We start from the raw sequence: 14,749 nt of genomic DNA on the forward strand, positions 1-14,749 counted from the left end.
GGTCTCCATCACTGCAAGCGAGTACCATGACTCCTGACTCCTGATCACTGTTGTACAGAGGGATCTTTGTTGAAGAGATGTGTCATCTTGTTGGCATGTGTATCAAGAATCAAAAAGGGGGGGAAAAGTATGTTTGGGGCAATGCAGAGAGTATGCCCAGGGAGTCAGGGAGACCAAAAAGCCAGAGTGAAAGGTGTAAATGGTTTTAAATGTATACATATGACATATGTGTAATTAATTACCCTGATTTAAGTTACACTGATTTTTTTTTTTTTTTTGTAGATAACGCCAAAGGCTACGCTGTTATCTTAGAGGAATGTTTGTGTCAGGAGATTCATTCTCACCCTGCCAATAATAAACCTTCCCCAGAGTTTCTGAAACATTAATTATAGTTTTGTAACGCACAAGTTTTGCAGCCAGCTCAACATAATTCTCTATAACACCGAGCTCTGACAAAAACAAATTAATCGTCGATTTGAAAACTGACAGTTGCCTAGGCATGAGCACTCAAGACTTCATTACGTTTATAATGTATAAATAAAATGGGTCTCACTGTACTTGCCAGCTTGCCTACCTACATACCCTCTGACATAGCGAGCACCTGGGAAGAACCAGTTTCCCCCAGCTAAAAAGCAAGCACCAACAACCCCAAGCAGGAGGAAGAATTAAAAGTGAAGATCTCAGATGCAGCTGGACATCACTTGAGAGTATTTCATCCAGGGGCTTCCATCACCAAGGTGTCACCAGGGCACAGAGGTTCCCACCAGTGCTGCTCCCTGCTCCAGCCTCAGCACATCTCGAGTGCAGAGGGCTGCTTTGTAACAGCATCTCTTTCAGATCCACAGCTTTTATCTCTTCCACATCAAATCCTTTAGCTCAGATCATGAAACAAGCCTAAAGGGACAAATGTACACCCAAAAAAAAAAAAAAAAATTTATTTCCAGATTTGTCAAGTTCCCACATTGGACTAAAAATAAAAAAAGAAATCTGATTTTTAGATTGCACCGAAGAATATAGATTCTCCTTAGTCCTCTTTGTCTCTTTGCTGTCTTGAAGAGGGGAATGGAAGGGACCTTCCCACCTGGCCAGTCTGGGGCTCCCTCTCCTCCTGGCCATCTGGGATAGGGCTAAATTCCCAATTGGTGTTGCAGTTCTTAATTAGAACAATCCTTCAAATCACAGTGGCTTTCCTGCAGGCCATAACTTGTTCAGGACTGTGGCAGATCTTTATAAATTGTGTAAGAAATGTCAGCTCTCTTACTAGATATGACTTACAGCTCCTGAACAGCTTTTCATAGAGACGTACTAAAAATACAGCTAACAGTTGTGATATTGAAAGTGTTCCCTCTTCTTGACTTCCTTTGTGCTTTTTTTGATCATCTCCAAAAGGAGAAAGGTGATGACACCAATTAAAAAATGAAGGAAGTGAAGCTATGAGTGCCAATAAAGAAAAGAAGAAATAATTTGCCCATGGGACTGATGACAAGGGAAAAAAATTATTTAACCAGTTGAGAAACAAATACAGTATGAACAATGCTGTAAGCGCACTACCAGGTTTAGTTGGTAACAATGTGATGTCACAGGAAAGACAAACTCAAGGAATACTTGTCTTTCATTACCATGAGAGGGTGACATATTCACACCTGAACATAAAATGCTTCACAGCATCACAGAGTGGTTGAGGTTGGAAGAGACCTCCAGAGGTCATCTGGTCCAAGCTCAAGCAGGGCCACCTACAGCTGGGGGCCCAGGAAATCCAGATGGCTTTTGAACACCTCCAAGGATGGAGACTCCACAACCTCCCTGGGCAACCTGTGCAAGTGCTTGGTTACCCTCACAGGGAGGAAATTGTTTCCTGGTGTTCAGAAGGAACCTCCTGCATTTGAGTTTGTGCTCATGGCCTCTGGTCCTAGCACTGGGCACCACTGAAAAAAGCCTGGTTCTGTCCTCTTTGCACCATCCCTTCGGGTATCTGCAGACATTGATGAGATTCCCCTGAGCCTTCTATTCCCCAGGATGGATGAGCAGTCACAGCACACAGAGCCTTGCCTCAGACGTGAGATGCTCCAGTCCCTTCTTGATCTTTGTGGCCCTCACTGGGGGCTCTCCAGGCTTTCTTGTAGAGGTGAGCCCAGCGCAGGATGCGGCTCTCCAGGGACGGCCTCACTGCTGCTTCCAAATCCATCACTGACTGTGGAAGATATTCAGCACAAGCCACCACAAATGATTTTTTAAAAACTGTAGTACTTGATAGCGCCTACCTGGGAATTTTATCAGCTAAGGAAGACTCTGACCAAGTAGCATCGACAGGTGAGAAATACTAATGGCCTATGCCAGGGAGACAGACAGACAGACAGAGCCACACTCACACTCACACACACGACACACAAATCTAACGCCATTCGCACACTCAGGAGCAGCCAGTGACGATCTCCAGGCCAGCCAGCCTAACCGTGTGCCAGGTCACATCGCACACATCGACATGCTGGTGGGACGCGGTGGGGAAGGAGCTCAGAGACACAGAGAAGCGCCGAGCGGCGGCGCCGGCCCAGAAGGCAGGTTTCGGTGGGACCGTTACAGACGGAGAAGCGCGGCACCGGAGGGCGCGGGGCCGCGGGCAGGCCCGGGGGTTGCCAGGGCGGCAGGAGCCGCCCCCGGCGGGAGGCGGGCACCGGGACTCAGGCCTGGGCCGGCCGCTGGCCAGGCTCAGCGGCCGGGGCCCTGTGGGGCGGGGAGGGCGGGGAGGCCGGGACTCTGCGGGGCGGCGGAAGCCCCGGCCGAAGCGGAGGCTCCCGGCGCCGCCGTGAGCCCGCCGCCGGGGGATGGGGGCGGCCCGCCGTGCCCCGGCCCGGCCCCGCCCTTGGCCCCGCCCGCCGCCGCCATGTTGCGGCCGTTGGTGTCCGGTGCGGGGTGAGGCCTGTGCGGGGCCCCAGCGGCGGTGGTGGGGCCCTCAGAGAAGCCGCCTGTGTGGGTGAGTGCCGCTCGGTCGGGCCCGGCCGCGCCGAGGCCCGCCCCTCCCGCTCGCCCTCCGCCCTCCCCGCGCCCTCCCGCCGGCTGGGCGGGTGCTGCCGCCCCGCGGGCAGGGCGGGTGGCCCCGCCGCCGGCAGCTGGAGCCCCGCGCGCCCGCCCGCCCGCCCGCCGCACCGGCTCTTCCGGCCCGCGGGGCTCCCGTCGCCTTCCTCCCGCCGCCGGGGCCTGGCCTCTCCCCCCCGGCTTGTCTCCGGCCGCCGGGCCCGGCCCCCGCGGCGGCCCGGCCCGGCCCGGCCTGGTCAGGCGGCGCCGGCACAAACTAACTTCGGCGGGGCTCGCCCACGTGCGGCCGGGGGCGGCGGGGCTGGGCTGTCAGCGCGGTGGCGGGCGGCGGGGCCCGGGCAGCGGGGGGGCGGCGGCCGGCGGGTGGCCCTGGGCCTTTGTCTGGGGTGGGTCGCGCGTGGGGACGGCGTGGGCCGAGGCGGGGGGCGGCGGCCCTGCCACGGGCCGGGTGACCCCCCGCGTCCCTGGGACCCGCTTGCGCCGCCGGGGCGGGAAGCGGCGTGTTGCCGTACGGGGCTGCGGAAACTTTAACGGGTGTTGAAACGCGGGGTCCCGCTGGCCGCTTGAAGCCTCCGGTTTAACTCCCCCCGCCCGCCGGGGGTTCCCTGCTCCTGCAGCCTCGGCAGGGCCCTGGCGGCCCCCGCGCCGCCGCCCCATGGTGGGCACCCCCTCCGTCCCGCCTGTGGCCCCGCCGGGGCCCGGCGCTCCCTGGCGGGGCAGCGCTGCCCGGCGGCCGCCCCTCTGCAGGTGCCTGCTGCTGCCGCCCCGGGAGCGCTCCTCGGCACATGTTGCCCCCTGTACCTCAGCGTTCCTGTGCAGATTTATCAGTATTTACTGTTATTGCTTTTTTTTCCTTTACTGTCTAACCTTGGTGTAATTGCAGTTTTGTGCTTTTCTATTAGGTGACAACCTTGAACCTCCTCCTTGCACAGTATGGTACGCGCTGGTTTGAAAGCTGCAGAGGAGCTGCTGCAGATCTCCGAAAGTCCCCAGGAATAGCACCGCTAGCAAAAGGTTTGTGTGGCATGTTGTGTGGGACGCTGGTGCCTCTGCCCTGCTGCAAAGTTTTGAAGCTTAGCCACAGCAGAAGGCCCTGGGGTCTCGTATACTGCCTCATGCAAGTTCACAGGGTTTTTTTTGGATGGCTTGGAGGCTACTAGGTTCCCCACCTCCTGGAGGAAGGCACTATAGTGAGGCTGGTTTTGCACATGCATTCTACTCTGTAAGTCCTCCTCTGCTCATTTTGTTCACTTCTGTTGTTTTGCAAACCTTATCCTCCATGTTCTCGTAGGCAAGCAGAGAGAGAAAGTTGGGTTCTGAGCTTGGGCTCTGAGTCAAGTCCTTTGCACAAGCCGGATGGAGTAAGGATGGAGGTCTTCTCTTGTGAGGAAAGCTGAAAATAAAGGCTTTGACATAATTTCCATTAATACACTCTTTCTGTTTGCTGTCTGAGAACAGAAATGAACGGTGTTTAGTCAAAATTTTAAATTTGTATCATTTAAAAATCACTTCTGTTGGCCAGATACTTACTTGGACTTCTCTAGAATCTGGGTCCAGTTCTGCTTTATTTTGAGAAATTGTAGCTTCATGTATGACAGGTTGAAAATGCAATTTTGTGGAGAAAAAACTTGCATAGAGGCTTGCGCTCCTGTAATAGGAATGAGCGTAAAATAGTCTTTTATAGGACTCAAAGATGTACAGGAAAGCTGCTAAAAATGCAAGGTTTCCTCCAAGAAAAACATATTTTGTAATGCTGCAGGTACCTCAGATTGATTTTGTCTTGTATTTTAAAACACTGCCGCATCCAAAGACGTGGATACATGTTTGAGAGTGAGAACGGAGAAGTCAAGAGCAGTTAGTGAGCTCATTTTTCTGTATATAAAACTTGAGCATTTCAGGTTATGGGTGAAGTGTCTTCCTTGTGGAAGGATTTGTGTGCCAGAAGTTTGGGGAGCAGAATGGTGCTTAGCTCTTTCCCAGCTGGCAGAAGTCTTCCTACTCCAAGGAGGGGGAAGTTTCAGGTCCACGCTCTTGAAACATCACAGGTTACTGCAGCTAGAGAAAAGTCCTTGTCAGGTGCTGGTGATGTGAAGTGTATCCAGGGACTTAATGCACAGCTGCCCTACCTTGCTGAGGGATGTGATTATAGATGATTGCACAGCCCTCTGTGGACATTCATATTTGTGGTTTAATTTAAGAATGAGAACAAGTTTAAGCTAAACCACAGCAAGCCACTCTTCAGCCAAGTAAATCTCTGCAGAGTGTTTTGTAGCAGATTAACCAAAGTAACACCTCCAGGGCTTGTCTGTAGGCACAGCTGAACTAAATCTCAGAGACCAGTATGTCCTCTTGTTCCACACTGAAGTGATTTCTTCTGGCCCAGCTTTGTAAATTGTTCCCGCTACCAGCAGTCTGGCCGGAAGGGTTGAGCATTGTTTGGTTTTAATGCAGTGCTTGACAAACTTTTAAACCCAATAAATAATAAAGTAAATAATGAAAGCAGCCTGAAATCAGTGGCCTTTTGTGAAGGTATCAGACAGCTTTCTCTCCCTCTGCCTTGTCCCAGGGTCCTCCTCTCTGCCTGTACCTCTGCTCCCAGCTCTTCTCCCTTCTCCTGGGCTCTTGACACACTCCCAGTCTCCCTTGCTTGCCACTGGCTTTGGCAGCGCTGATGCAGCCCAAGTCAAATGAATGTGGCAGGACTTACCTTGCCTGTGGGTGCTTGTGCTCAGTAAGAACTGGTGCTCTGCTAGTTCAGTTGATGCTTTTTGGGTTTCTTCCTCCCCTGCATACAGCGTACGTTGGTTCACGTACACTGGTGGTTTAAATGGAACATGTATTAAAATAATGGCTTATTAAATACTTGGGAAGACTATATATTGTGCTAACTTGAAAATATTTTGATTAAACAGGGGAAAACCAGTATCTCTGACAGTAGCGAACACAAATGTTCAAGTAATTCTGTGCTGTCAGTTTTCATTATGTGTCTCACCGGAGCTTGATTATTGCTGTCACAGGTCTCTGGCGAGTGTCTAAGTCCCCACTTCCCTTCTGGAGGGCTTATAAAGAGAGAGCTGGATTTCAACACTTATTTCTTGTTATGATTTGGATACAATCCTTTATTCTGTCTTTGGGGAGTTTTGCCTCGCATCGTTACCTAATTAAGGATTGCCCCTTTTTCAAATAAACTCTGCTTGGTTTATGGTGCTTTGAGCTGCTGTATTGAGGTATTTACCAAAGACTTCTATTATTTAAATTGCTCTGGGCAGGGACTCATCTTGCTTTTCAGGCCTATTTCTCTTTGGCCACCTGTTTACTCATGCCTTTTTTCCTTGAAGGAGGACTGAATTCTTCAGATGTGATGATCTATTGAGGAATTGGCAGTGATTGTTGCCTATTAGCTCTAAAGAAAGCCCCAGCTAAACAAAAAAACCTTGTACTAATGCCCTTCTGAATATTTTCTGTTGAGGCCCATGAAAATGGCTAGTTTTGGAGTGATGCACTTGACAGGCTGAAAATGTCCCCTGCATGCGCTTGGTGTTGCCTAAAAGGTTACGTTTGAACTAGCTGTGTTCTGTGTGACCCTGGGAGAAGGGGATGCTATCTCCCACTGTGTTGCTTGAAGCACCAGGAACAGCTCTGCCCACAACCTGGAGAGTGCGGGTTGTGTTGCAGGGCAGTCATGTCACTTGCCACCTGCCCCTGATAGCTCGAGCAGGATGGGACCTGAGCTTTTGCTGATCCCCCCAGGCACAACTAGGACAGGAGAGGTCCCTTCTCTACAGTGCCCTGTGAAATGGCGCTGTTGTGTTGAAAAACCTGGGCTAATGTCTTTGTGTATAAACAGTTGATCTTGGAGTAGTTAAAATGGAAGCTGAAGTGTCTGCTGCAGATGTTTCTAGTCTTTGTACCCTGCTGCGTTAGCATTTTGGGCAGTTGTGTTTTTTTATCACATATGGCTCGTTTGCATAACAATCTTACATTTCCCCCAAGGACAAACTTTGTATCTGATAAAATATTTTTTGTTGCTTTTAATTGTAGCTTTCATCATGGGGGACATGAAAACCCCAGATTTTGATGACCTCTTGGCTGCTTTTGACATCCCTGATCCGACTAGCCTTGATGCCAAGGAGACCATCCCATCAGCTGGGGAGGAGAATGAGAATCACCTGAAGTCATCGGGAATCTGCATAGATGAGAATGTGTCCTTGTCCCACTCTTTGCCTCCCTCTGATGCTCCTGTTGTGAGTGTGATAGTGAAGAACACGAGTCGCCAGGAGTCCTTTGAAGCAGAAAAAGAGGGGAATCACCTCGGGACTGGTCTGCTGCATAATGGGTTTCGTGGGTCCGATCTGCCATCGGAAGCTCATGCTTTAGTGCATAATTATGGCAAGTTTGAGTCAACTTTTATTAATGGCGACAGCTCAAGAAGTTACTCTGATAAACTGGACCAATCCAAATCAGAGCCTTTGCCAACATTTAGTCAGTTTAGCCCGATTTCCAGCCCTGAACCAGAGGACACATTCAAAGAGAACAGTATTGGTGATAAACCCAAACATGCCCAAACTCCATATTTTCCACCACCTTCGATGTATATACCGACAGGAGCTTCAGTACTAGATCATCTTAGGAAGGTACCAGAGCCCGAATTAAGCATGTTTGATCAGTACTGTAAAAAGGAACAAAAGATGGAAATCCACTGCCAGCCAGAGAACAGGGTGGAAATGAGCAGGAGAGAACAAGACAAAGCAGCAGAGAGGTTTGTGGAGTCAAGCAAGGACTTGGTAGATACCAGTAGCTTTCTTGGAGAAGGCTTGGTGTTTGGAGACCTCCCTCACAATAATTTAGGAGAAAGTAAGGGGTCTGTGCCCGAGCTGAACATCTCTTCATCAGTACCACCTCGCCAGAGGTTAAAGCCAACTCATTCAAAGTTGTCATCCTGCGTGGCAGCGTTAGTAGCTCTTCAGGCCAAAAAGGTTGCATGTATTCCAAAAGGCGATCAGCCAAATCTTACCAAGGAACCTGTTCCTTTTAAAGATGGGATGAAGGGAAGTCCAAAAATGCCCAAGTCGCCAAAGAGTCCCCGAAGCCCCTTAGAGGTGGTAAGGAAGGCCAGCAAGCAGCCCGAGAGTCCTCGGAGCGTGTGCAGTGATAGCAGTGGAAAAGGCTCTCCTTCCATGGCAGCTGGCTCTCCGCCAGCTATTCCCAAAGTTAGAATAAAGACTATCAAGACATCCTCTGGTGAAATTAAAAGAACTGTAACTAGAATTTTGCCGGAAAATGATGAGTTGGGCAAATCTTCAGAAGAGTCGCCTGTGGAAACCTCATCTGCTGAAGAGTTTATAAAATCTTTCCCATCCCCTGATACTAGTGCAGTTATGGAAAGTGAGGCTAGCAAGAATTCAGCCAAAACCAGGGCTGCTGTGGCTATCCAGTTGTCAAACGTAACAAGTCCTTATGCAGATGGTATGAAAACAGATATTGCCGCAAACAGCACGCGTGCCGTGTCCTTATCTCCCCTGCCAAACTGTGGCAGTGGTGCCATAAAAGTAGGTGTCAAGAGGCAGCAGCAGGGTATTGTGGTGCAGCCATCCAGCGTGACCACCTCCAGCCTTCTTCCCAAAGCTGTGCACTTGGCAAATCTCAACTTAGTCCCGCATAGTGTTGCTGCTTCTGTTACGGCAAAGTCATCCGCACAGAGACGAAGTCAGCCTCAAGTGACGCAGATGTCTGTGCCGCTGGTACACCAAGTCAAGAAAGCTGCTCCTGTCATTGTGGAGGCATTTAATAAAGTACTACACAGTGCCAATCCGGTGCCAATATATACTCCAAACCTTAGCCCTCCACGTGACACCAATATTAATTTACCTGCCTCTGGGTATTGTTGCCTGGAATGTGGGGACTCATTTGCCTTAGAGAAAAGCCTGACTCAACATTATAGTCGACGAAGCGTTCATATTGAAGTCATGTGCACTCAGTGTTCAACTATGCTACTTTTTTTTAATAAGTGTAGCTTGCTTAAACATGCAAGAGATCATAAGAGCAAAGGATTTATCATGCAGTGTTCTCAGCTGCTAATGAAACCAATTTCCTTAGACCAAATGTTTTCATCTCCTACAAGCTCTTCAGCCTCTCTGGCTCCTCAGACTTTGCACTCACCCTCTCCTTCGCGTAAGCCCTGTGCTGCTTCAGGAGGTGAGGTAGGAATTCCTGCCAACACTCAGCCAGCCTTGCCCCTCTATATGGACCCATTGAGACTAATCCGTCATGGACTTAAGTGTTTAGAGTGTAACAAGCAGGCGCAGGATTATGTTGCTTTAGCAGCTCATTATCAGAGAACCTCAGAAGACAATGAGAGGCTGGTAAGTTACCATTTTAATGTTATTAGGTAAATCTCTCTGAGTTTTAAGAGATTGTCCTCTAGGGAAAAAAAATAGGCATCTTGGTGGTAAATGAGTTGCTTTGCCTAAAAAAGTGCTTGTGGGGAGGATTTTGGATGCACATGAGCCCAGACGTGTGTGCATGAAGAGGCATTTAGTGTTGCTGGCTTGCCTTCTTTTTACCCTTTGCCAGCAAAAAGAGGGTAATAAGGAGACTAGGGAGATCCTTGAGCATCAAAGGAAGGTGTTGGAAATCAAAGATCACTTGGATGAGGTGTGCGAGAGTGCTGTAGGGGAGGACCAGTGGAGTGTGACCTGAAACAGGTTTTTGTGCTCTAAGCATGACTAGAGAACAATTTAATTTTACCTTTCCCAGAGTTTGTGCCAGAATCTTCTGTGTAATACTTGGAATATCGGGTGCTGTTTTTACTGTTAATGTGGTGAAGTGTATATTGTGACAGGACTAGCTGAGAGGTGAACGGTGCCGTGTGTGGGGTGTAAGGCTGTTTGGGACTATTTTTGCCCTTTGGGTGGGAGAGGGACAAGTTAGTGTGACCTGGTTTCAGCTGTGGTAGTGTTAATTTTCTGTTTGGTAGCTGGTGCAGTGCTGTTTTGGATTTGGTGAGAGTGTGAAGTTGATAGCACACTAGTGTTCTCAGCTGTTGCTGTGTAATGTTTATACTAAGTCAAGGACTTGTCAGGTTCTCAGGCCCTACCAGTCAGACAGTGGGGTGTGGGGGGCTAAGGACACCACAAAAAGTTGGAAGGGGACACGGCCAGGCCAGCTGACCTGAACTAGCCGAAGGGATATGCCATACCATAGAATGTCATGCTCAGTATATAAGCTGGGGGGAGTTGGTCAGGGCCTGACGATAGCTTGATAGCTGCTCGTGGGGCTGGCTGGGTATCGGTCAGTGGGTGGTGAGCAATTGTATTGTGCATCACTTGGTTTTTTTTCTCCCTTACCCCTGTAATTTATTCCTCTCCCCTTCTCTCTCCTTTTTGTTACAGTTATTATTCGCCCCTCCCCCCTCCTCCCTGTCCCTCTGGGGGGAGCCGGGGTGGTGTGGAGTGGGGAGTGAGGAGCGGCTGTGTGGTACTTAGTTACTGGCTGGGGTTACACCACAGCACGGTGCTGTTTCCATAGGAGGGCTCAAGAGCTTTGCTTTAGTGGCTTCCTGCCTTGCTCCAGTGCTGCCCTGCTTGGGTCTGCACCTCCTTTGTGGACCTCCCTTGTAGGTGCAGACAGGTGGTTTGGATCCCCTTTGAAATGCCAGCTTAGGTCTCTACTGATGAAGGAGAGATGTTCTTCATTGTGTACCAAGGCCATATGCTTTGTGCTTTTTTTTTTTTATTTTGGAAGATATGGTTATTCCTGTTAAAGTATAAGCCAACCTGAAGTTGAACAGGAGGAGGAATCCTTTCTGCTTATCTTTTTAGATGACATGAAAGCTTTCCGCATCTGTGTGGCTGCCAGCAGAGCTGGCAGGCCCCCAGCACAATCTCCACGAGCTCCATGAAGAAGGACTCAGTGCTGACATAAAAAAATTGAGATGACCGTCAGTGTCTGCCATGGCTGTCATAGTACCTGTATGCTCCAGAGCCTCCCTTTGCTTGTTAAATAGCTTGCAGGAGTATTGAGGTCACTGTGGTCCCTTTTAGATGCTTTGTTATCTTTCTCTTAAATTCATTATCAGGAAAAAAAGGAAAAAAAAAAAAAAGATTATGGCTGAATGATTTTTACGTCATGAAAAATGGTGAGGCCAGGAGGGATCAGCGTGGCCACATAATCAGGTTTATTGCCTGAGGCAGATCAGTGAGCATTGCACTCTGTCAACACCGTAACTTATTTTTCAACTATAATGCGTTTTTAGAAAATGTCAGCAGTCTGGAATTAAAACCTTCAGGTAAAGGGATACAGTGAGTGCTTCAAAGTGAGCTAAAATGTTAATCAGTTGCATTAAAAAATATATTTCCTATTTTTGTTGTGGGATTATCAATTCAAGAGCTCCTTAAAGAAAGAAGGAATGTGATAGTATTTTTAGCTTGTAATCAAATAACATATTCTGTAACTTAACCAAGAAAAGAGTTTAAGCCTCTTGCTTTAAGTCTAGGTCTGCTAGATGTGAGATTATTTTTGTATGTGAGATTATTCAATGCTTTTCTGAATAAAAGCATTGAAACACTGGAAAAAGAGGTGACGTTAGAACTTGTAAAACAATCTCCTTGCTGTTTGATCTTCCCATACTTAATGGCATGCATGCATTGCTCTGGGAGTCAGTTTCCACTATCTGCTGTCGTCCAGACTGCCTGGTGGTGCTCCATGCTGTTCCTGGAACATCTGTTTCAGCAAAGCTGTTATGTTTCTAAAGGAAGTAAGAGTTTGTGCCCATATGCTTGTAATTGTATGCATCCAGATTTAGCAGTAGCTAATGGAAACCATCTTTCTGCCTTCTAGTAGTACCCAGGGTATTTGGTGTCACTGGGCTGAGAGGTAAAAGGATAGGTGAAGTTCGGTGGTCTCACAGCAGTCCCTGCAGTAGATGGGTACTTGGCTTCTCTGAACAGTCCAAGGGAGAAGGTGTGAACTGCCTTGACATCATGTGTCTCACTTGGGTAAGCACACTGTGTAGCTCCCATCAGTAATGAGGCATGAGAAGCTGAAGGTTTTGCATATCAAGGGTGTTAATGAACATAAGCAAATCTGATATTAAATACGGTGTGAGAAGGATGTAGGTAAGGCTGTTGGAGTATGCATCATAAGCTCCTGAAATAGCAAAACGTGAACCATCCAAACCCATTCTGAGAAGATGCTGTGGATATCCTTGACTCTGCATTAATTAAGATAATTTCTTGGGTTGCTATTTTTATTTCAGTCAGAAGAAAGAGGGATGTTGGTAGGGGCTGGAGATGATCAAGTGACTGATTTCACAAACACTTTGTTAGGTGATAGAAGCAACTGAATACTTTGGTTTCCATCTCCAGAGTTGTACCAGGTCACTCATTTTTTGGGGCAGTGGTAGAATTTGTTCCTGAGAAAGGCATTGATGTAAGACCTGTATCCAACACAAATCTTTTAGTGCCCCCAGCAGTCAATCAAAACCACTATGTCCACGCAGCAGAAGGTGTTGATTTATATTCTGGTACTTCTAATTTTTTATTTTTTTTAAAAAAAAAGGTACATGACTGGTAGTCACGTACCCATGCCTGATCTGGAGCATGCTGCTGTTGCAGGACAATTTGCCAGGATGCAGAGGTGGTATTAACAGTTGTAGGCAAACTCAGACATGAGCTGCATCCCCAGATCTCAGGGGACTTGATTGTCCAGTATTTATCATAGTTTTGCACATTTAAGCAAAAACTGGTGTGTGTTTCTTCCTCCATACCTGCTGTTTTTTTCACTGTACTGAAACATTAGTTTAGAAGCAACTGTGTGTGTGTGTAGATTGTCATAATTTCTTAAAGCTAACAAAAAATTGTACTCTAGTATATTGGATTTTTTTTTTTCAATTTCTTACTCAGTCCCAGAATTCAGACACAAACTCTTTGCCATGCCTCCTTGAGAAAGTACGGAGTGTCTTGATATTTTCTATGTGAGGCTGTGGCTTGACTTAGCCTTTTAAAGAGCTTCAAGAAGTAGCAAGGCAGGTCCCCACTGCATTATGGCCTGAAGCTTATAATCTGTGACTATTGCCTGGTACCAGATTGTCCCAAAAAAGAGGATAATTGGAAAGGATAGACGGATGTATAAAGGAAGGAGTATCTTTGGCTGAAGATGAAGGGTAGAAATGATTTATCTGTAGCACCTGGGTTTATGCTAGAAGATGGAGACCGTTGACCTATGGAAAGTAAGCTAGGTGGATTTTTGTTGATGTTTTTAGGAGCTCTTCTGCTAAATGATACCAAGTCTGGATTACTAACTGTGATATGCACATCTAAAGTGACCATAACTTGAGAAATAGAGCAGAGCATGTGCAGTGCTCAGTTAGGGGGCTTTTAACTCAAAAACCTTTTCAGACCTAATATAGAATGGGTATGTGACCTTGCTTAGAAGAAAGGGTTGGTCCAGTAGGATTGATGAAGAAAAGAAATAGCAGGTAAAAGACTTATTTTTCAATATGGTGGTTTCAGTTATCCAGAAGTTGAAGGATGAGTGAGCCATGGTAAGAGGCAGGAATGATTGGATTGGAGCAGGGGAGGAACGGCCTAAGCTGGCTCTGCTCCATAAGAAAATTTATCCTCTGTTGATACTTAATACTTCTCACTTTAATTGGTATTTCTTACCATGAGTTTGTGAATTACTTTGACATCTTCATGTTTCCCATAGCTGTTTAAAAGGCGATTGAGTTTCCTGTTTGTTCCAGTTGGTGGCTTGGGAAATGCTTGGTCTTATATATCTGAATGGCCTTGGGTCAAGCCCATATTAATAGGACATATAGCAGGTAAATGACTTTCCTAGGTGGGGCCAAAATGAGAATGACATTGTTGGGTCACTGTTGTTTTGGAGGAAGGAAGAAAGGTGTGGATGTGGTCTGGACAGCAGGGAAAGGAGGAGATTTGGAGCAAGTGAGAGGAAAGAGAGGGGGATGATGCTGTGATTGAGAAGATGGAGGGGAAAGACCTTTAGAAAAATCATGGGGCACTTGACTTTAGTATTACATTTTAGACTCATGGTAACTGTATGATTGCAGTTGTTCAAAGTACAGCAGGGAAATCCTACCTGGTTTATTTTTATATAGAATATGCATAAGATGAAGGCAGTTATCTCAGCCAAATACCACAGTGGGATCTCTGTGGCTTACAGTAAGGTTACAGGCTTTGCGAATTGTGAGCTAATCCACTTCAGAAATAGAACTGGATGTATGTTTTGTGGAGAGTTTTAATGGATCACAGTTACTTTGCCTTTAGCGTGGCCAATTTTGCAATTTTTGCAGGCTTGCAATTGAATCAAGTTGTTGGATGGGATCTGTTTACTGCTTTTTAGATCACAGAACTGCAAGAAGGCAGTGTGTAGATTTGAATACCTGGTAGGTTGGATTTTCTTCAAAATAGAAGCTGGGCTGCATGTAAGCATTATGCTTGTCCAGATGTTCAAAAGATGTTAACAGGTGTTCCCTGTAACTTCAGGTCTGTTGACTGACTACAGTAGCGTTATGTTCCAGAGCAAGAATTTTCCGGGGAAAAAAGGTATAATTAAATAGGTATAGTTTCTGCCAAATTAATTGATAAATTTATATTATTTATAATGCAAGTAATTATACACAAGAATGTGTATTTCATTTATATTTTTAGAGTAGAGAAATTAGTAGATCCTAATCTCATTGATGTTCAATGAG

At 47.2% G+C, this 14,749-nt stretch overlaps 1 protein-coding gene across 2 annotated transcripts in view; it reads left to right on the forward strand.

Moving 5' to 3' along the window:
* Positions 1-3,941: 3,941 nt before the first annotated feature.
* ZNF592 (zinc finger protein 592) overlaps positions 3,942-14,749 on the forward strand; it is a 37,340-nt gene continuing 26,532 nt past the window's right edge. For both annotated transcript variants that reach the window (XR_008733382.1, XM_005437530.4), the window contains exons 1-2: positions 3,942-4,047; positions 7,075-9,395. Coding sequence is in view for 1 of the 2 variants with exons in the window: in XM_005437530.4 (XP_005437587.2) it covers positions 7,083-9,395 (2,313 nt within the window). In the remaining variant the exon portion in view is untranslated. The remainder of the gene's footprint in view (positions 4,048-7,074; positions 9,396-14,749) is intronic.

The sequence above is a fragment of the Falco cherrug genome, chromosome 7 (genome assembly GCF_023634085.1).
Source record: "Falco cherrug isolate bFalChe1 chromosome 7, bFalChe1.pri, whole genome shotgun sequence".
Lineage (NCBI taxonomy): Eukaryota > Metazoa > Chordata > Aves > Falconiformes > Falconidae > Falco > Falco cherrug.